The sequence below is a fragment of the Sitodiplosis mosellana genome, unplaced genomic scaffold (assembly GCF_009176505.1).
Source record: "Sitodiplosis mosellana isolate CC-2019 unplaced genomic scaffold, AAFC_SMos_1.0 Smas_scaffold_6226, whole genome shotgun sequence".
Lineage (NCBI taxonomy): Eukaryota > Metazoa > Arthropoda > Insecta > Diptera > Cecidomyiidae > Sitodiplosis > Sitodiplosis mosellana.
This window is the reverse complement of record NW_022601467.1, coordinates 15,507,979-15,532,394: the sequence shown is the minus strand read 5'-3', so window position 1 is coordinate 15,532,394 and position 24,416 is coordinate 15,507,979. Positions and strand designations below refer to the sequence as shown.

The 24,416-nt window shown below is 37.6% G+C and overlaps 1 protein-coding gene across 3 annotated transcripts in view; it reads right to left on the bottom strand.

Annotated features, from left to right (window-relative positions):
* LOC129578170 (uncharacterized) overlaps positions 1 to 24,416 on the bottom strand; it is a 110,730-nt gene that overhangs the window by 47,017 nt on the left and 39,297 nt on the right. For 2 of the 3 annotated variants that reach the window (XM_055466341.1, XM_055466343.1), the window contains exons 4-6: positions 18,975 to 19,212; positions 16,159 to 16,374; positions 14,617 to 14,858 (exon numbers count right to left, since the gene is read on the bottom strand). In XM_055466341.1, the coding sequence (XP_055322316.1) occupies positions 14,617 to 14,858; positions 16,159 to 16,374; positions 18,975 to 19,212 (696 nt within the window). Of the gene's footprint in view, positions 1 to 2,029; positions 2,318 to 14,616; positions 14,859 to 16,158; positions 16,375 to 18,974; positions 19,213 to 24,416 lie in introns of those variants that run through there. The other variant, XM_055466345.1, reaches the window with a different exon arrangement.

Sequence of the window (24,416 nt, the reverse complement as noted above, 5' to 3'; positions counted from 1 at the left end):
AATGTGATATGACAACGAAATTGCATGCATATTTCCGCTGTCAGCCCCATCAAGACTCCTAATTCATTGACGGTGGAATGGTTGAGAGCCATTTAATTCGCACCCCTGTTTTTTCAAACATCATCATCATCATCATCATCGTCATAGTGCATAGTTCGCTAATTTTATAAACATTAGGAAATTATACGTTGCTGAAAGCCATTTGTCTTTTGGAATGCATCCAAGAATGAAGAATGCATTCGTCTTTTGCACTGAAACCAACCCAAAACGAAACCAAACCGAACCGAACAGGTGCGGGCTGCTGTTTGCAACTGCAAATGCTGCGTGCGAACTTGCTACTAATGCAATGGCATTGAATGCACTAAAATGCACATTGAGTCTTGACAATTTATAGATGACGGTGTTTTTTTTTCTGCGCTCTCTTTCTCTCTCTCTCTCTCTCTCTCTGTGTGTGTGTGTCTGTCTCTGTCGCTGTCGTTTTGAGTATTAAGGTGGTGCGTGTTTGGCATTCGATTTCAAGAAAATGGCTTGATTCGCCGTGCTCATGTTTTCATCGCGCACCAGTTGCAATTTAAGGAAACGATTAATTAGACTAATTGTTGACCCTAATTCAAACGGATGAGGTGCATACATTCACATTTCGCTTCGAAGGTCGTCAAAATATACGAAAACGTAATCAACTAACTGCTTAGAAATTGTATGCGTATGCATGCGGTTAATCAAAATGCCTTAAAGAGAAATACCTTCGTAATGAGATTGGTCATGCCTCGTTCCGACAAGCAAAGCGGCTTAAGCAAAACCACTTCCAAAATAGTAACAAGCGCACGCGTGTTTGCAGTGTATCACTCAGATATGCGGATCACTTAAAAACTGAGCGACCAATGAGTAAGTGCTTCGATACAAGCACATCCATCACCAAAAAAAGCCATAAAGCATGAAATTACGTAAGAGAAAAAAAATAGATTGGAATTACACATCAAACATCATTACGCGGCTTGCCAATGTTATTTGATGCTGCTATTGAGCAACGATGGTGGCGGCAACCGTGGAACAAAGACAACCATGAACGGCGTGCACAATTTTTATCATCCGGGCAAAAGACATTACTTAAACGAAATTGAATACATATTTCACTTTTTTTCTTTCTTCTGTTGTATGTTGTCGCTACTGGCAACAAAATGGGACGCTGAAAATCCATATGCTCGGAAACACATTTGGCAGCAAATTATATTGATATTCTTATCGAATACAGTGGATGATAAAAGGATGCCATGAAAATCGAAATGGAAACACACCGTGAACGCGCATATACATACACACACACACACCGTCCAAAAAAGTGTGTGTTTTGAATATATACTGTACTCATAACGATGATGGAAACTAGAACAAATTTGAGAACTCACTACATATCAACACAAATGCTATAAAAAACGAAGCTTGTAATTCCATTTCAAAGTAAACGCATATCCATTCGAAAAATGGGGGAGGCGGCTGGGAATTCTACATACTCTTCAACTTGTGCCAAGTTTTTGGCTCTATTTAAATTCACGAAAATGGAAAACATGAACAAATATCATTGAATGCTGTTGATTTCGACCACTTTCATCGTTTCACATCAATAACTTTGAATCTAAAACACGTAGTCAATTATTTTTACTCTATCAACTGTTTTTTTTATCGCATGATAAAGACATCGAATTCACTGGTCGGCAATGAAAATGCCGAAATATGACGACAAAAAAAAACACAACAAAAAATGAAGTATGAGAAACAGGTGACAACAAATATATGCTATTATCGCTTCAATGGGTGACGTATAACATCGTTCGATACACTCGTTCATTTCTTTGAATCGAAATTGCGTGAATGGCGAGAGAGAGAGAGGGAGAGAGAGAGAGAAGAAAACGAAATTGCGATTCAAGAACCGAATTTCACTTTTTTTAATACAACGTTTTTATTTTGGCCTCCCGTCTTTGGAATGTTCGTTGGAATTTACGTCAATTGAAGCTATCAGAAAATATATTACCTTTTCGCCACAGTTTGAAGACCATTTTTTATGGCAAAACTAGAAACACACTTTTGGCAATAAAAACCACTTTTAGCAATGCACTTGGTTATTCCATTTTTTTTTTCATTCCGTTTTGAAAAACAAATACAAATACAATAAAATCGTCGAGTGTATAGCTTGGTTTCGATCTGAACTAAGCGCAATCAAACCGGATTGAAAGGAAAACAAATAGCAACACAGAAAAATACAATAATCACTTGTCTGCGTTGCCTATAGCATCGAAACTGTCTTCGAATACGGTGTATGTGTGTTGTGAATCGCGGTGCCTGGTCAAACGTTTGGCGTGTGATTCATCATTCCCGGAGAGTTCGTCTACTTTAAAAGACAAGTTTACTGATTGTACAATGGCTTTTCGTATCCGGGGCATTTGCATTCGGTTTGATTAGTCAATGTGGTTGTGTCATTAAATTGACAATTTGCTGAAAATACAATAAGAATTCGTATTTGCATTGTGTGCATCGAACGCAAAAAAAAAACACACACACACACGCGTATATAGACATGAACTCAACACAGTTACACATAACCAAATGCAATTCCGAAATTCACATATATCGAACAAACATCATAACATTTATTATTTATTCGATGCGCGGCAAAATTGCAAGTGCTGAATAAGTAGATATTATAATTCCGTTTTTCTTTGCATCACTTGACGACTCTCTGAATGTGAGCTACACAATGGCTTATGACAAATGTATTGTGTGCAAATATTAAAACATACACACGCACAGTTGGATACTGTGTTTGGCCATTATATTGGCCAAGTTATCACTTTGACAATACTCAACGAACTGACAACGATAAACTACACCATTTCTTAGGAATTCACAGTGTGGCTGCGGCTGATGATGATGTAGATGAAGTGCATTGCAGACAATCACATTAATGAATTGTGCACTAAGAAACTGCATTCTTGCACACAATATACACGAATAAATGACAAATTGGCCGGCCTTATCATAGCGACGACGACCAATGAATTGGATATGATTTGACTTGATTAAAATGACAGACAAAAACTCGTAACGATTTATATATTTTCCGCTCATTGTTATTTCTTGTCTCTTTCGTTCGTCCATTCATTTCACAACTTGATATTGTTATGTAGTTGCTGTTGCTGCTGCTGCTGCTGCACAAAACCACATACAGGCCATTTCCATAAAAGTGTCAACAGTTGGTGTGTGCGTGTGCTTGAGCAACGAGTCGGAAGTTAGCGGTCGGAAATACCAACTATCTGCATATATGATAAATACTAAACAAAAAAAAAAGAGTAAGATATCAAAAGTGAGCGACAAGTTTATTTCAAACGCCCCGGTATTATTGAATAAACCAGAAATGATTTTAAGCCTTTATGAAATCAACGAAAAGAAAGAAAGAAAAAAACAAAACAAAAATCTTAAGAATAAATTTGCATTTTCTTTCCATTCCATTCCTTATGACGGGTTTTTGTTTCAATTTCACTTCCACGTTAATATGCGTTTATTTTTTTCTTTCGTTCGTTCGTTCGTTCGTTTCTTTCTTCTGTTCATACTTGATTTCTTCTTTTTGTTCATCAATTGTTCATATATTGCGAATAGTTCACGGAAAGTGTGATATAATAACTTGCAGATGATTGCACACAGTAAATCTCATAATTTTCCGCTATGCATCTCCCGGTGCGATGAATTGTGCGTTGAATTGAGTATTTTTCGAGAGAAAAAAAAATTTAAAGAAAAAATTAAATGCACGCATACAATAAAGTCAAAGGAGTATGTAAAATATTAATGAAAAAATACGCATTCGCTTGCTAGCATCAAATTGAAAGCACTACGGAATGAACGATGCGGCAACAATAACACGAAGTTGATATGCATATTCATGTAATTGATTTCATTTTCACTACTTGATCTGAACTTCGGCACACGCAGAATGCATCTTGATTTGGTTGTCGTTTGTGCACAAGTGGTAGCAGCAGCAGCAGCAGCAGCAACAACAACATATACGGCAATTACTGAGTTAGTTGTATTTGCATTGTTTAATTCTCTTCAATCTTATTTAGCCCTGGTACATATTTGTGTTTTGACACGACTTTGGGATTCGACAATTGCATTCCCAGCACAGCCAACTTTCTGATCTGATTTTGAAATAGGCGACGGAAATCAGGGAATCATATTACTCGGTCTCATGATGCTTAAATGCCAAAATAAATGAAAAAATATATCTCTATCTCCGTTCTAAGTCGGGTTTTTGCTGCCTCTGCTCATGTTGTTAATGATATTGCAGCCAAATTGAAAACATAATCTAAAAACATGAGGCCACCAGCATATATGCACTTTCAACATATTTGAAATACGACGTGCAGTGCACTCATTTAGCTGATGAAACCACATAACATGGTGTGTGCACTGTGCACTCAGGCTCTGGAATGAAGCACACACACACACACACATACACGTCAAAATAACTTTATTGTGTCTTAAGGTTTTGAATTCAGTTGACTTGCTCAAAAACATACATTCCGTTCAGTTTTATACACACATGATGATTTATCCAATTATTGCTCACAATATTCAACACCACCATCACAGACAAATGCATTAGAATGATATAGCTCCCGAAATAAAAAAATGCCATGTTGTGCATTCATTATCTCGAGATAGAGTGCACCCAAACTCTAGAGACTTCATTTGTGCTCTTGCCTTGTTCATCGAATAGATTTAATACATTAAAGTTCTATTTGAGTTGAGTTGATTTGATTAGATTTTGTTAATTCGTCAAATAGAGGTCGGGATATATAGAGAAGAAATAAGTGAGAGACAAAGGTGAACCATTTTCAATGGACAATTATTTGATTCAAATTGACTAGCTTCAATTTAAAGCAAAATCAAATGAGAACAGTTTCCATTTATCCCGAAAAGAAAATCACAATTGGGGACCAAGTCATTTGTGCAATTCAAAAAATATGACCCACTTCTCAAGTCAATACAATAAATCATTTCAGCTGGAGTTCCAATGGGAAGCATTTCGCTTTATATATTAAAGTAAAGTGAGATAGAGCAGAGAGAGAGAGAGCGATAAAAGTGTAGTCGAATCGGCGTAGAATATATTGCGTGTAAGTGTGTACTGTTGTACACGAGCAGCAACAGTTTATTTGATTAAATTAATGACGTTAAAAATGCTGTGTCGGTGCTCATAAATGGAAGTGAAAGCAGAAAAGTTACTTACGTTGCAGCTATGTACAAAATGTACATCAATCGGAGCAAATGCACGAAGTTTTATTTTATTAAAGCAACAACAGAAAAAAAAAATAATGCTATTTGCTTTGGCTTCAATGTCTCGAATTCGACCGAAGAATGAGACAGAAAGAGGAACAACAACAGTGTGTCGTGTCTGTCATCGAATCACAGACCGGCGGAGCAGGGAGAAAAAAGAGTCGAGTTGCTTGAATTCACATTATTCGCTCAGTAAACCGAAATTCTTGCGAATCGAACTAAACGTTTCGAGCGCACACAATTCCGAACGAAACGAGCGAAGCAATGTTTTGATCCATTTTGTTTGTACTATAAAATTCGTGCACATCGAACATGACGAATTGGTAGTTTCATTAGAGATATGATTATCAATTAAAGTCACTCCGGAATTATTATCTTAATTTAATAAAATTGCCAACGAGCTCGAATCTGTTAATTGCTTCACAAATTGCAATCTTTGACAAATTTCGGCAACCGATTTTTTCTTCCACCGTTGAATGAAATAATTACTGATTTGTATGCACATTCCATTTCATTCTTGTTTACATTTTCAAAACTTTCTCAAGACTTATAGAGTGATTGTTGCTTTATTTCTATTTTTCTGCTGCTGCTGCTGATGGCGCAATTGCGCGATAGAAGTTTGGCTTTGTTGTTTTTTCCTCTCTATTGTTTGCATCGTGAATATGTTGACTACTCAACGGCTCAGAAGACTATGAATGTTTGAATTGAAAGTGTTTTGTTTTTTTCTTCTCTTCTCGTCTAAGTTTGTCCATCGGCATGAATTTGTATTCTCTCATGATTACTTTTTTTCCATGGGTGTTTGTTGAGTGGACGCCCAGATGACCACAAAACCAAACAATAATACACAATATTTTCAGTTATTTATTACTTTCTTTCCACTTGTATAAGACTTGATTTCGGGTTAACATTAATTGTATTGTTTAAGTTTTTTTTTTATTTGGTTTGGCTGTTGTTGTTTTTTGGATTGCAATACCAAATATGGGAATGAAGATGGAATAACGATTTTTGTTTCCAACAAATTGCCATTGATTGAATCCCAATGTAAAAGTCGAAGTTATTCGTATTGACAGACGATCGTCTGTTCCAAATTGAGCGGTGTGTTCCGCTTGAGCAACAATTGAATATGCATCAGAAAGAAAACGATACTTTTCGTCATTATTTTCTTTTATTGTCTGAAGGCTAGACTTGATTATCCAATAAAAATAACGAAATGAAGCCATTGATTGATAGAATAGCGCATAAATTTACTCACACAGAAAAAGAAATGAGAAATTTAAATGACAAAATTTGATTTTCTCTAATCAAGCCGCATTGTCATACACGTTGCAATTAAGAAAAAAAAGAACGTAGCACGTTTGATGTTGCCAATAAATTCCTAAAACTTCTGCACATCATCAATTCGTATAATAAACTTAAATAGCAATAATAATAATAATAAAAAGTGAATGACACTTGAATAGCTCTTACCAATCATAAAATAATCTAAATAAAACTTTAAATCCACGAGAATATCACAACTAGTGCACACAGCAAAAAACTTTGCATTCGATTAATATAAAAAAAGGCGATTTCGTGTGTCACCTCTGGCGTCACTTGTGGGGCTGTGAAGAATTCACACTTCGATTCGTCTAACTTGATTGTTCGTTGCACATTCTTTTTTTTACGATGCAATCCACTATGAAGCAATGTGTATATATACGTGTAAATTCAATAGCAGTTTTCATGTTTCAGTTTGTGAGATGCATTTTTTTTCTGCTGCTGCTGCTTCTGCTCTTCGCGTACTCTTTCATTTTTCTTTTTTATATTTTCGCAATTGAGCACACACGAACGAGAAGAAAACGACCAAAACGAAATACAAACAAAACGGCAGACTTGTTTGGCCTGCTTACACAACGTACAGTTGTTCTAACCATAATTTTTATTGTGGACCTGAAACGTGAAAAGAACGGATTCCATGTTCTGTATCGTCGAGATTTTCCTCACTCTCTCGAGTTTGATACAAAAAGGAACAGCACAGAATGAATAAGAAAAAATCGTCAGTTTTTGATCTTGCTTCTCTCTTGATATGTATGGGGTTTTTTTCTTTCTCACTTCTGTCTTTCTCTTTCTCTTGAAATTGCTACGTTTTACTGTGTTTGATCCCGTTTTTCCCGAACTGACGCGCGCGCGCGCGTCCATCCACACACTCAGACCGTACCGATATTGATGATTTCAATACATCGAAAACACGACTAGCCAACCAATCAGCCCGAACCCACCAAATGCACATAAAAACGTTGTTTATTCTTTTTCGGTTTTATAAACTTGAGATTTGATTTCACCTTGAACCGTTTAAACATATATCACTTTTGATTTTATTTTTTTTTTCACACACAGAAAAGCAACAACAACCGAAGCGCACGAAATGATAATGGAAAATTAGAATGATGTATATGCATATATGTATTCGATGCAACAGCAACATCCGAAATGACCATGGCTTTTAGTGAAAACTATATTCGCATACAAATTGGTCGGATCGCGTTGAATCGTGAAGTTGAAATAATATGATTGATTGCGTTTGCGTTGTGATTTTCAATTCGATTCTCGCTGATCCAGGAAGTGGGTCAACGACTTCTCATTATTTATCGTTTAGCTTCTCTTATTTATTTATTTTTTGTGTTGGTTGCTTGATTCACCACTGTATTTTTCATTCGATATGTTTTTTTTTCTTTCGCTGTATTGACATTCAATTCAAATTGAGAAACACTCACGACATAAATCCATTTGTTTCACATGGCGAACGCGTTTTGGTCGAAAATGAATAAGAGAGAGAGAGAGAGAGTACGTGATTAAAACTACACACGCTATACCGCATCGAAAACCCATTGTTTGCAACCACCAAAAAAAAAAAAATAAATTAGAATGTATCCAAGTGAATGTGCCACTTCTTTTCTAATGAATCTGGCGTGTAATGAGAGTGCGTACGCACGGAGTATGTAAGTGTGTCTGTCTGTATTATAGACTTCGACAAATGAAAAAAAAAACACACACACACAAACTATAGAACGGTCGATGATTAATTAATTAAGAGGAAATGTTCAGCGTGTCTCTTTCTTAGACGATAATCCAATGCTGGGATGGGAATTAGTGAGAAAGATGAGGTTTCAAGTGGTAGCGTAATGAAAGTGTGCACTTAGAGCAAACAAACGTGACAACGTACCGGTTGCTATTGGCTCCTTTTTCAAGCATTTGCACGCGTTTCTACGTTTATTATGTCGTCGTCGTCGTCGTCGTTGTTGTTGGTGCTGTCGTCCACTGCATGTATATCGTTGATGACTTGAAGCAATGCTCTCTGTGTCGCAGTGCAACGACACACACTCAATACATAAATTGCAATTCACATGCACAAATGCTTATACACAGAACACACTTTTCTGTGTCGGACTGGGTCGCGTTGCGTGATTTTAGTTCTTGTTATGTTTCAATGTGGTCGTCTTTTTGTGTTTTATTGACTTTTTCTCACTTTGCCCCTCTTTGTTTCACTCTTTCATTGTCTCTGTCTCCGTCTCCCTCTTTCTCTTTGGTTTATTTTCCCGACACTCGGAAAGGTGTTACAAATAATTCATATTATGATTAGATTTTGTGTGTTTGTTCCCGTGTTGCGGCTCGCGCGCACACCAAAATCATGTGAAATCTTCTCAAACCGAAAACAATGGGTCGTTTCTCAATTCACGCTCTCCTTCGTTCATTTATTACTATTATTTTCAAACAAAAATTCAAAGCGCCGTGTGTCGTCGTCGTCGTCGTGGTCGTGGTCGAAGTTTTTATGGTTCAGTTTTTGTTACGAGGACCACCTCGAAGACCTTCTATGTTCCACACTAATTCACATTGAATTGGCCCATCAAAATCAACCCATAAATAAAACAAGTGTTATTCTATCCAAATAATTGAAATAATTAACTTGTTCAATCACAAAAACGGCACCCGAGCGAATTGTTTAAATTCCAATCAATGTGCCGAGTTGGTTTCTCTTGCGGTCTATGTCTATTGTCGATCTAAACATTATAACCATCCATTATTATCCATTTAGCAATTGGCATATTTGTACTGTTGCGCGCAATTTGTTCACAAATTCTTCATGGGCACTCATCGCACTCAACTTCACATTACGCCAACAAACGTTTCTTTCAGCACTTTTCTTGTCTCTCTCTCTCTCTCGCCCGCTTGCTAAATGCTTACAAAATTGTGGCAAATCAGCGAAACGAAATATTTGTTGTTTGTTATTCAATACACACAGTTTTGCACTCGAAATTTCTTCGTACAAACAAGTTGAACGAGATAAAAAATATAAAAAAAAAAAATAATAAAAATTGATCGTAGCGGACAAGAGCTAGCGCGCACACACATTCACCTTCACATCAGTTCGTCAAACAATTTACAACTGACTGCAACGATCAACAAACAAGAGGCAAACAGGCAGGCAGGCAGTAGCGAGCAACTAGAGCCTCAACCGAAACAGACGGCATGCACGGTGTTACGATAGTTTAATTATTCACTATAAAACACAGGAAGAAAAAAGCGATACACAAGCGGTGTGTGGTTAGAGCGAGCGCGAGCGCTAGCGAGAGAGATAAAGAGGGAGAAGGACGGAAAGATAGAGAGTCCAAATTTGAAAACTGAATTGAGAAGAAACGAAGAGAGAATAACATACAGAGGCAACACACATTTACAACGAATTATGCTGTGAGAATTTGTTCAGGTTAATGGTTTGAGCGCGCTGAGCAAAACAACAGGGAGCAACAGAGAAAGAGAGAATGGGTGAGTGAATGACTGAGAGAGTGGTAGAAAGAGCAACAGCAAAACAACCGAATAATAATAATAAAAAAAAATATGACTCGAGACCACAACACCGAACTTGTATCAAAAAATTAAATGAAAAGGATGACCACTTATGACTTAGTTCCATGAAATGGCATTTTCCATTTGAAAATCTGGTTGGCTCTTCTCGCTCAACTTGTTTAGAATGCGCGCCATTCAAAGTATGTAGAAATCTTAAGCAGTATTTATGGTAAACGCTAATGCACATTCATTGTCGACTTATATTTACTTAGATTTGATGCACGGAACATGTTTGTCTAAGACACGAAATGGACAATAGAATTGATGCATCGCACAAGCACACACACACACACACACACGAACACATCGCAGCATTCAATTTGTGTGTACCTATATAGGATGCCCAAGTGATCATCACGTTAAACCAAGCAACAAAACATATGTCAAACAATGACAAAGGTGTATGGTCCGTTGTATCTCTTTCTTCGGCGCACACACAAACACACGTAACCACATAGAGAGACGGAGGCGAGCGCGCACAGAGACACTCGCTCACAGCCGTTTCAATTTGTTGTAACGACCGATCGGCCGTGGTGTTGATGTTGAAAAAGAGAATGTTGCTGTCCGAAATTGCTGTGTTCAGCTTGCATCGTTGCAATAGCCATCGTTGTCTCACTTCTGCGAAGCACTTGCTGTAATTTCGTACCCGCTCTCCAAGAAACGGAAAAAAAATAATACCATTGCACTATGCAGTCCCTCCTCTTCAACAACACCGAAGAAGAAAAAAAAACAACAACAACAGCACACAACGTACACAACCATCTGACATTGTTATGCTCATTCCTTTTGATACACATTCGCTTTTCATATTGCTAGCGGAGATGTCTGAGTTGCAGCGTGCACCAGCACCAACTCGAACGAGGTCGGTGCTACTTGTATCAAGGTGCAGCTGTTTGGTTTTGATCATCGGTTCACTGGTCTCACGTGGTCAACACGTTCGTTCGAGACACAAACCGTTTGTTTTTTTCTTTATTCATCGATCGTGAGAATGTTCGTTACAGAACTATACAAAAAAAAACCGCATGGAATTCCATCAATTTTCAATTTTGAATGAGACTCGGCCAAGACAATGTGATGCAAGTGAAATTGAGACAAGTTTCGGGAGAATTGAATGGAATGAGAAAGCCATTGTGCAACAATGTCAAATTGAATCCTGCCATCGGACGATAATTTTGACTTGGCAATTTTCCGTAAACAAAAACTCCTCTGCCAAACCGATACATACTCAATTGTTCAAGGATTTATTCATTATTCGTGCCACTTGCTGCTCAACGATTTTATCTCGGTCTGTTTATTTTCGCTAGTAAAAAGTTTACGCTATGGCTTTGCTTTCCACCACATCATCCAGAAAATCGGTGCACAACCAAATTCACCGAGCGAACAAAAATTGTCCAAATTTCTTCCCTAGTTTTTTCGTGGATGAAAGCAACTATATATCCGAAAAGTGGTGCTCATTGGTTTTTTTCATTTTCCGCTCTAATTCGACTGGTCGTAGCCATTTGTCCTATTATGTGAACGATGAAGCCAATCTATACGCAAGCGGAAGAAATTTACCGGGGCGGAAAGCAAAATCACTTCAACTGAATTTGATTCGCCTGTATTTTTTTCACTTGATATGTTTCTCATCTTGGTGCTTTGGACGATAGACGGCGCGTTTTTCGGTGACATCTTACCACAACAACAAACAAATAGCTCACGCGTGAAACGCGCAAACCAAAGCTTCTGAAAATCGTTAGGGGTTGGAATTGTTGTGTCGGTAAATGCACTTCTACCTCATTTTCGTTCATTTCACCGATGAAATTGCCATTTTTCAACATGTCCTCCGCACAATATCGCCAGCATTTCTTGTTTTCTTTCAACGTGTTACATTGCCCTTTGTAAAGTGCCACATTTTTTGTGTTTATTACAAGCAATAAAAAATTGCAATAAATATCTTACCTCCGTGCATGTATCGAACAAACTCCTTGATGGAATCGAACATTTTTTACTTTTCATTCCTTTTGAGTGCACGAATGAAAGGAATTCCCATTGGATGGTGCGTAGTAGTATAAGAGCAAAACGCAACTTATGTCAATCTTGATAGTAAAGCAGCTCAAAGAAACTGCACACAGGAAGGGAAAAAAGGGATTCCGTTTTCCTCTAGATAACTCAGCAAATATTGAAATGTGTGTGTGTGTGGATGAGATGCTTTTCACTTTTTTTCTTCATTCGTAGCCTTTAAAAATTGCATCAGTTGTATACAAGAGAATGACATTTTTTGCTGTGTATTTGTTAGGAAATTTTTCAAATTCAGAACATTTTGTTGGAATGGTTGGCTTTTTTCAGTTTCTCTCTCCGTTGAACCAGAGATTTCACTTTTGTCGATACTGTGTGTGTGTTTGACTCTTCTGACTTGATTTCGTTTGCGTGGATGACGCACAGTCGATGGGGGAAAACACGTTTCCTTTCACATAATCGACACATATTTCACATTTTTCTTATTCTTGTTCATTGATATAAATGTATTATTTTTTTCTCTCAAAATTCCTTTTCCTTGACACTTTGTCGCTGTTCAGAGTATCGAAATTTTCTTTTAAAATGAACCATGTCCATGTTTATCCAGTACATTTGTATGGGTGAGTTTTTTTTTGTTTCAAAAAGAACGTCCTCTTTCGAGAGACCTCATTTCTGGTATGAAACCTTATAAGCAAATGTTAAATCATCTGTGAACGACATAAAAATAGAGGATGACTCAAGGAAAAAGAAACAGACGAAATCCACATTGCTTGGCATAATATTGTCGGGGCATAGATGGAGTTCCGCTCGCGCGCGTGAATTGCCATTTCCAATTAAAGTTTTTGATTTCAATTTGCATTACGAGCAACATCCATTCCCACATCAATACAATTTCATGCCAACCAGTTTTGGATTTGTGACGCACACGCTGTGTATGTGCATACGTTTTTACCCTCTTTGCAGCTCGGCCTCACGCAAAAATCAGAACGTTTCGCGTCGAAAGTCTTTCGGCAAAATAAATTTACATAGAAAATTATCGGCATTGGTATTCCGTATATTTGTATTACGATTGTGACGAGTATGGCGTGCAGTTTTCGCTCTTTATTGATGTTGTTGCTGTTGTTGTGCTATTCTACGTTTTCCATAAAATTAAATTTAATACTTTGTACAAACACACTAAGATGACTCTTACCCATACAAACACATACGTATTGCTTCGCAACGTTATAAGATGCAGACATAGAGTTTTCCCAACAAATCAGCAACAGTGATGGTTTAAATCACTTTAACTTGCCATCGTAAATTGATTTTAAAGAGAAATAAATGCGAAAAAAGGAAGCAATACAATGTGGAAAATATTAAATAAATAAAATGATTGAATTTCCATCATCATTGTTGATGTTCTTTTTCCTCTTCTCAGCTGTTGAAACTGTAGACAGATTGTGCTAAATGTGTAATCTATGTACATTTTCTGCATGAAATGCTAAATTTCGCTCCGAATACCGGACACAAATTAAATCATCGCCAGACACGATGGGTTAATTGATGTCGAGATGTACGGCAAATTTTACCCTAAAAGCCAACATTGCACAGAATCACATTCATAAATTCACATTCGCCTTCACTTTTTTTACAAGTGCTTCATAAGAATGTACGAGAATACGATGGTTCCATTTGTGATGATGGAGAAGATGATATTTTCAAGGCTTCATTCATGCGAATAAGGACAAAACCCTTGAATCGATCGAACTCTGCTGACTCATTTTATTTATGTGCAATTTTTGTTGCTCATTTTAGATAAAAATACGTCCTCAATTCAATTAAACAGTTTTTTTCCTTCTCCTATTGCTATTATTAGATGACTTATGCGACAATAGTAACAACATATAAATTTAAATATTCAGGTTGCGAACGTTAGTGCGTGAGCTGTGTTTGAAACTCACTCACAGAACAAAGCAACTGAGGGGAAAATCAACATCTGCTCATTTTGCGTTGTAAAAGGTAAAATTATGTTCATCATCGAAAATAAAAATATTCCAATGACGTATGTTGCGAATGTCACGTCAGCAGCATAAGAAAGCCAAACGTATGATTCTGTAATTAATTCGAGCACATAAATACTGCAATTTCAGAAATAATCACTGAATGTGGAAAGGACTTAATATTCAATTAACTTGAGCGTCTATTTGGGTTGTCTTCCTGTTTTGCCGGCGTGACATCGGTTTTAAAATGTGCGCTCGTGCTTTTGTGGAAATATTGGCTCGTGTGTTGTGCCTGTGCAATGGAATACCGATGCCGACGAGCAAATGATTTCATCCACGTGCGCACAAATACACAAACACAAACCATATTTTACCACAAAATCGCGATACACTTGTATGTTGATATATTGTTTTGTAAACGGCCTACACTTACCAGCAACATATCGCTGTTGTTTCGCTCGACGACCAGCCGATGGACTTAATAAACTTTCACGTCTGCTAATGCTCCCTGTATTACCATAATTGATTTGTAAATATTGTGGCGTTGGCTGTGATGTTTGCGGTGGCGGTGACAATGTTAGCGATGGTCTAGGTGTAGATGTTTCGCTCCATACAGCCTCAACCATTGAATCGATGCTTGATGAGCGCGGTATCCGTGCATTTGCATTATCTCGTCTGAATTTCCAAATACGCATTTAAAACACACGAGCGAGAGAGAGAGAGAAATAAAAAACGAGAGAAAAACACATCAACATCAAAATATTGAAACAATTATGCTAATGTTAAGTCGAACGCGAATCTTTTGTACGAAGTTACCACTTTTGAAAACTCATTGCATCATCTGCAAAATCGCATAGAGCACGCAAAGTTATATCATTTTCAAACGGAAGCCTTGCATTGAAACGAACTCATTCGACGTGAATGTGCCAAGTATAAGACCAGGAAGGAATCCATGAAATGACTTTGAGCATTATCGAATTAATTACTAACTTATGATAATCCGGCACTTACACGAACATCCCGAACCGGGGCTGGAATTCTGAGACATTCCACCAAAATCGTGCGGAATTATTTTTTTTGTACGTAAGACTATATTGGAGTGAAAGAGAGAGATTCCACTAATTTTTTGGTTACCACCGGACAAGGTGCGGAAATAGTACGAAATTTCAAAAATGCCGCGTATTTTAGTTAGAAAAAAAACTTCACTTTACATTGATTTGCTATATACCTCAGTGGCGCTAGTATCGTGAATGGGAGAAATTGACAGTTCTTCTTCCGAAACCTGCCACCGGAATTATTCCGATAACTATCACTTTTCCTTGAGTTATCTTAATAATTCCGGTGGTATCCAGAAAATTAGTGGAATCTCTCTCTTTCACTCCAATATAGTCTTACGTACAAAAAAAAAATAATTCCGCACCATTTTGGTGGAATGTCTTAGAATTCCAGCCGGATGAAGAAAACTTTTTTCTGCGTCATTGCATTTTTTGCTCACGTAAGAAATTCAATAGACAGATTGACTGCCTTTGTCTTGATGGATGGCGATACACGAACGCAATTACTTTTGATTTTCAAATACGGTGACAATAGAGATCAGAAAATTAACCGAGCACATAACAATGTGGTCTTGAGTGCAGACTCTGGAAAATACCCTATCATGATCACTTTGTAATACAATACAGTATCACGTACTGTAGAAAGAATTGGCTTTTCGCTAATAGGTTCTCTGATAATACGATTGAGGCATAGAAATTAGTCAGAAGTTTAATATGTTTTGCCATTGAGTTGGTGTTGAAATTCCGTCGTCGACCAAATTAATGAGCTTTTGTTAGATTCAATCAAGGTTATTCACGGTTGCCGTGTGCTTGATATCACCATAATGAGTGTTTTAATTCAATTTCCATTCGTTCAACAAAAGACCGGAAAAAAAGTGACACTAATTCAATTTTGAATAATTAAACGAGAGTCAATTTACCGTTCCCAAGAGAGTCGCCGCGGTGCATCATCTTTTAAAACGATATGTTGTTCATTCGATTTCATAGTTTGATTTAAGAGTTTGGCAAGTCGATACAGTGGTGTCTTTTCCTGGCTATTAGCCGAATTTGGGCCGATGATGGTGATGTTCGACGATCCCGATGGACTGCTGGCCATATGATATGCACGTGCTGCAACCACATGCGGTGCTGGGATTCTGCAAATGAAACATAAGCATATTTGAATAAATCTTCTTTACGCGGAGGAGAATGACCGATGTGGACTATTCGATTGCCGGTAAGAAATTCGATGACGTCACGAATGAAGAGATGCAAGTGTAAATGTGATCCGATGTAGCACAGATTTTTTAATGTACACGTCAATAAATGGCACGATTCATGTGGATGACTTTGTGGTTGGTTTGGTTTTCAACTGCTGGGAGACAACGATGTCTAGACAACATTTCCATAATGCTACAGAAACTTAATATCTTTGGCTACAACTTGTTCGTATGTTGCTGCTACCGCTGCTGTTACTGCTGTTGCTGAGGCTCGTTTTTCTTCTTGGTATTTCTCGCATTCGTTCGTCTTCATCTGACTCCTTTGACCGTATTTTCCTTTTCTGATTGCAAAGCACGAACAACAATATAATAATGCTGGGAACAATCATTGGCTTCACTATATTAGGTTTGTTTTAGTGAGAGAATTGGATGCATTCGGTGGTGGTGGTGGTGGTGGTATCATCGTTTGTTCCGACTCGTGAAACGATTTCAATTTGGTGTGGATGTGTGTGTGCTTAGCATGAGCTCCATGACGATTTTGAAATGGCAACGAAACACGTTGCTCCCTATTCTATTCGGTGGCTTGTGTATCTAGGCGCTTGAAAAAAAGGAAAGACTCCCTGTCTCACACACGCACACACACGCATACCGTAAATATGGATCGATTAACACAGTGATTGGGAAAACGAGTGATGCGTTGCCATTTGATAAATATGGTTTCGAATGGCGAACGGGAACGGCGTCTGTTTCACTGGGGTAATGGATTTGAACTTTGTGACAAATAAAACAAAACGAAATGGCTTTATTTCATCGCTCCGATGAAACATACGCAATGCTTTATCATTTTGATTTGAACAATCGTCCCAGCGGTCCCACATCACAATTTTATATGTCAATAAACAATCAAAATTTGTATTTGCTACCGAAGCAGAAACGAGATAAGGAGGGTGGGAGTGTGGGAGAGATAAAAGGAGAGTGGGATAGAAATGCGGCCATCCTATTTTGAATTCGATTTAATCGGAATATACTAAATACGCTCCATCAATCTCTCTGTTCAACTTCCGAATTGAATTCACAATTAAATCGATGTCAACATTAAATGCTCCGATGATTTGTTATGTAGCATTTTGTTGGAAAATAGTGTATTGTGGGCCAATTTGCAGCTGTATTTTGCCATTTCTTGGTCTTCGATCCAGCGTCTACAAAAATATAAGTCAAATTAGATTAATGGCAGAGACTAATTTACTAGCTCTGACAGCTTCGCCGAGATAATAGCCACATGGATGACAAGTTGAAACAAAGTGTAGTGCTTTGCGGAATATTGCCGCAGACGAAACACCCTGAATAACAAATAGCGGAAGCTTTTGCACGAGAGATAACCAAAAGATAGATTTGTGTTTTTTGTTTGGTTCATTAAGTGCGAACTCAGCACAAAAAAGGATGCTTTGCCAAACGAATAACAATTACAACGTAAAACAACAACAACAACAACAGCAGCAGCAGCGGCGATTGAATTTGATTTATTTGCATTCGAATGCTAATATTTTATTCATGAAACTTCTACGCGAATTGTTCCCGTTTTGCAGAATGCTGACGATTTTCGAAGAAATTTTTACGATCGATGAATCCGGTGTTCCACCGTTAGCGACTTGAAATGTAAATGATTTTGAAATTAAAATTTTCACTCGAATCACTGAGCTAGAGATAAAGCAACGATTTCCAGATTGCTCGATTGTAAATGAAAGTGTGCCAACGTCACTTGGAACGGAGCGTAAATAGCGATAATGCAATATCATGAGAGGGTAAACAACCGTGCGGTTGTGCGACAAGTGTCATTGAGTCGTGAACAGCGAGCGCTATAGAAGTAAAGTAATAAGTAACTTATTACTTATTACTTTCATTTTATTACTGTAATAAGATGGACTTATTACTTATTACGCATCTTATTAGTCGTAATAAGATGAGTAATAAGTAATAAGTCTATATTATTACTGTAATAAGATAGACTAATTACTTATTACTCATCTTATTACAAGTAATAAGATGCGTAATAAGTAATGAGTCCATCTTATTACAGTAATAAAATTGTAATTGTAATAAGATTGTAATAAGTATCTTATTACTTTTGGTGCAAAAAAAAAATGGCAAAAATAGTTTCATGTAAAAAACATGTCAATTTTTTCGACTGACAAAACGAGTAATAAGATGCGTAATGAGTAATAGGTCATCTTATTACAGTAATAAGTAGGTAATAAAGTAATAAAGTAATAAGAATTACATTTTTTTACTTCTATAGCGAGCGCTGTGATCGTTTTTGCATTTCGTAACTTCGATGTATGTAGATAGTTGTCGTCGTCGTTGTTGTCGTAGCATCGTGTCGACCAAACCAGATACACACTAAATGTATAAACACGAATGTGTAATTAATGATGCTGCGTATCCTCTCACTTGAAATCCATTGAGAATATACACGGAATCGTGCACGCCATTTTCCATGTCGTGGTTTCTTCTAAGTGTATAAAATCTAGCTCACTTACCTAAGAATAACGGTTCCATCTGGATGTCGTTCGCATTCATCAAACGCATAGATATATGGATCAGCATTATTGCTCACGCTACCAAAACCACCGGCCGTACTATAGACCGTTGCATTTGGGCTGCCAGCCGATTTACGTCGATATTCTGTCGGTGTGTCATCACTTATCAACGATGCACGCGAAAGTTTCGGCTGTAATGACAATCGGGCACTGAAACTCGAACAACCCAAGTTATCACCTGGAGAACGAACAAGAAGAGCAAAAATAAAAGAAATATACTAAAGTTTTGCGTACCAAAATATACGATGGATCTAGATAAACATTCAACCTTAAATATTTATTAGTTTGAATCATGAACTCAACCAGAAATACACACACTGCAGTACATGTGAACAACGAAACAATTGAATGGCTCGGAACTTCGTAAGTTAGCAACAATTGATAGCTAGACATGAAAAGCTCGCAATCATGCACATCCACATCGCAGTGTGATGCACGAGAATTTTGCCGTTCGTTTTGTGTATGCGCTGGCAAAAGCTTTTACATCCACCACCAATTTGTAGTTTAATGGAAATCCCATCGGTTGTTTTTCTCTTTGTTCTTCTGGTGTTTTTTTTCTCGTTCGCATGCATTTGTGCGTGTTTGTTATTACGACGCACGTAACGACAATTTGTGTAAATGCTAAAGCAAACGAGCAACCCAGTGCGTGCACACAGACTCTCGACACGTGGTAATCAACATACACACAGACAGCAAGCAAACCAAATGAATTAATTCTAAAGCACTGCAATAATGAGAAGAAAAAACCCTCAAATTTTGTGTGTGTGTGTGTTTGAGTTGTTGCTGTTGTTTTAAACCAGCAACAGTCAAAATCAAAGCGTGCACATGAACAGCAAATTGGATGAACAATGTAAATAAGTCGCACGAAATGATTTTTTAGCAATTTTTGCAATGAACACCCACACACAAACACACATGCGAAAAGTTAAAATTTTCAACTGAAAATATCGACGCTAATTCGGCACCATGTCATTTTGAACCATAATGGGTTCGTATCATTTGCAAAACTGTCAAACCATGCTCTTAAATCCTTTCAACAATGCTCACTTTTGATTTGTTTGTAAATGGACGTTAGTTGTTATCGTGGTAACAAGATAATTTCTTCTCTCGCTCTATAATTCTTTAACAAAACATAAAAAAGATTATTGATATGAAATACACACAAAAAACGACACATCAAACTCTGCGTCATTTTAGCATTCGTTGGATGTTTGAACATCCGCATTTATATCTCAATCTTACACTCGTGCAAACGCCTGAAACGCTTGCAAGATGACGACGAACACGATATAATTTACGAGATATTGTTTCTAAGTTCTGTTGTGCGGCGTTCTCTCAAACTCCATTTTTCGCATTGCTTTAGTGGACATGTGTGCGGTAAGTATACACAAGTATAAGTATACATTCGGCTGAAAATTGAGCACAGCTTGTAAACTAGGGTATTTTTCATAACCTGGACAAGAAAAATGATAGTTACCAATGGGTAACACTGTTACCAAAAAAAAAAGTGTCATCCAGTTTCGAAAAATATACCTTAAAAAAATAGGTTTGGTCCAAAAAAATCATATGGGTACCATATAAAAACCCATAGCAAGCCCCATATCAAATTTTTCATGACAGCGATTTCGGAAGCCATTTTAGATCGCAACATTTCGACCGATTCCATTATTCCAGCCAACTTTTGGCAAAAACTGATGATGAGGTTTTGTTTGGCGCGTCAATATCTACAACTTTTGCCAAGACATCAGCCCTTGAAAAGGCCTTCTGGGCCGGTTACAGTGTAAAATGAACGAAAAAATGGCAAATTTTCTGCATTTTTTGCATTTTTCGCTCTACTGGCCACCCAGGTGGTAGACTTTTGTTCAGTTTTGGAATTGTGTCGTGTAGCCAGCAGCCGTATGAACAATTTGGCACTTCTCAGATTGCAATTCGGATGGAATTTAGTGCCGATTGATTCAGACATAGAAGACAAATTTCAGGCCAAAATGAGCAAATCACAAACATGAGCTTTGGTTTGACAGGTGAAAGCAAATTATTTCTACCCTTTCTGCCTTTGAACTTCTAGTATGATCCCTAACGAAAATTTTGGGTACTTACATGACCAAATCGAGTGATGTTTTCACATATTTCTGGCCTCATATTCGATTTCAACTCCCAAAAAATCGACTTTTGACCAAAAAATCCTTAAGTATAGGCTTTTTAGGGATGGTGTCTAGGCACAAAGTTATTTTTTCTCGAAAACTCGATTTGGTCATGTAAGTACCCAAAATTTTCGTTAGGGATCATACTAGAAGTTCAAAGGCAGAAAGGGTAGAAATAATTTGCTTTTACCTGTCAAACCGAAGCTCATGTTTGTGATTTGCTCATTTTGGCCTGAAATTTGTCTTCTATGTCTGAATCAATCGGCCCTAAATTCCATCCGAATTGCAATCTGAGAAGTGCCAAATTGTTCATACGGCTGCTGGCTACACGACACAATTCCAAAACTGAACAAAAGTCTACCACCTGGGTGGCCAGTAGAGCGAAAAATGCAAAAAATGCAGAAAATTTGCCATTTTTTCGTTCATTTTACACTGTAACCGGCCCAGAAGGCCTTTTCAAGGGCTGATGTCTTGGTGAAAGTTGTAGATATTGACGAGCCAAACAAAACCTCATCATCAGTTTTTGCCAAAAGTTGGCTGGAATAATGGAATCGGTCGAAATGTTGCGATCTAAAATGGCTTCCGAAATCGCTGTCATGAAAAATTTGATATGGGGCTTGCTATGGGTTTTTATATGGTACCCATATGATTTTTTTGGACCAAACCCTTTTTTTTAGGTATATTTTTCGGAACTGGATGACACTTTTTTTCTTCGACCAACTTTTTTTTTTGGAGCAGTCTAGGTAACAGCATTCTGTCAATCGTATAGAAATATGACAACAATTTGTCTGCATCCAACATAATTAGTTTTGCGATTATAGTGGCACTGCAATGCTCAAGTATGTTACTGTATTCGAAGAAGATCCACACAAACCGGAATGAAAAATTTTCGTTATGATTTTTTTCTATTGAATTTTTTTGAATGTATTTTACATTACAAAAACGACTACTGCGGCGCTGCGAACGTTTTGACAGGTATAACAGTCAATTGTTAGCAGGCATTGATAGTTACAGAGGGAAACTGTAGAATTCCACTGAAAAAAATAAACAAAACTATCGAATCGAAGTCAATGGCATAATATACTTTCACATTAATGCGATTCATTCATTATATACCGAACGAAATGCAATCTTTTTCAGTAACCAACCGAAATTCGTCTTATTTGATCATATCACTTATTTTAATTGGCATGTGAAGCACTGAAGCACTGGCACCCAGATAGAGAGAGTATGTGTGAGAAAGACTTGTCTGAGAATGGCCGAAAAATGTAACCACGAAAAAAATCGATGTTGACTGTTATCAATTCGCTTATAGTAACCTGATTGAGGGGTTTTCAGATTAACGATGTGTGTGTGTGTGTGACACACACACTGTGTGTTTTCTCTCGATATAGACAAAAGAAAACTTTGCAAAAGCAGCAGCATTAGCAGTACGGAGTACGGAGGCGAAGAAGAAGAGAAAAGTTTTTAGCGGTATACACAACGCACCAAAATCTATTTGGCTTTACTTCACGGAAAATTTCCGTATTATTGTTTGGCACATGTTTATAAAGTTTGTGCTTCTTCTATTATCAATATCACGCCGAACACACCAACGCACGCACACAAACACATTCGCGCGCTCGCTTACTCACCGATTCGCACAACAAACGGCCCCGTTTTTCATCTGTGCAACCAAGAAATTTCAATGCAAAGTTTCAATTGCACGATTTAAAACTCAATTTGTTAAACGGTTGCTATTTCTCTGTCGGTTTCTTATTCAAACAAATTGTCGATTTACATCTGAATGATTGAAACGCCAACGTGGTGTGTTTTCATTTGTGTTCGCGTTCCCAATCACCATTCGCATTAAAATCGAATGACGCAAATAATATACATACGTATAGATACTTTTTTTTTACTTTTTACTTGATTTTGTTCTCGCATATGCCGTGTCCCATTGCAGACAATTTCACACAATTACAAAAACATTATTTTCGCACTCGTCGTTTTGGCTTCTTCTCGTCTTCCCACACTCTTTCGTTCATCGCCTTGGGCAGCGGTAGCAGCATCAACAGCAGCAGCTCAATGGCGTATATGCTATCCAGTGGTGCTTTTATCAATTTTAATTTAAATTAAAGGAGATCCAATTACCAACTATCGTTGACTTTTCGAGAGTGTAAAAAGAATAAATTTTAAAAGCACACACACACACATATGCACGCCAAATGGTGACTTGAGAATGGTAACTTTCAAATTAGGGGGTGGATGGAGTATCAAAAAAGTTTACATGTTCGATGCGTGTTCAGTCTTCCGTGCCGAAAACCGCACACAGTCATTGAACATTGATACGAGTAAATCATATTGAAAAGTTATCTGATTCCCGTTACGATGCAATTACGACATATCCATATGTATATATGTGCAAGGCGCGCGCGTGTGTGTGTGTGTGTATGTGTGCGACGGAACGTACACACGAGAGGCGAGATCAATTTGATGGCACTTTTAACAAAGCAGACACAAAATCCGAAACCAACACGATTCCATTTTCATAATTATTTTATATCAATTCCGTGGACTACGATTTCACCATTTAACAGTATGTATGTGTGGTGTGTGCGTTGGAAATGGTTTGCTCAATGTGTGTGTATGTTACAGCTAAAAATCGGTCACATCGTTTAAATCACGCCACAAAAGCTTGAGCTGTCTCTTGCTTTTGCTTTCGCTTGCTCTTTCTCACTCATTCACTCACTCGTTCTCAACCGAAGAGACTCGGTGATAAATTTCGATATAAATCTCTGGTGCATTGATATTGATACGTGTCTCTATTTGCATATGGAACGAGTTGCTTGGCATTTGCGAAAGGAATAGAAAAACTCTTGAGCCATCGGGGAATAGAAATGTTTCGATTTCATTTGCTTGTGTCGTGTATAGTTGATTATTTTGCTGGCAAATGTTGGACATGAAGCCATTATCCTTCATACGTTGAAATGTGTCAAAGTGCACGCACGCACACACACACACCAACCGCACAATCAAATGGCACGACTTTCTCGGTACTTTAATAAACGTTATTGAACTTCTTCTTCGTCATGTGCATGTTCTGTTCATTTTTTGACATGTACATTCTTTTTTGGGGTCTCTCGGTTTCCGTCCACTTCATTTGTTGTCCAATCGAAATGACATCAAGCACATTTTTAATTGCTCTGCATATTCTCTACATTCCGAATCACAATTATCACTTAAATGTCATTGAATTTTA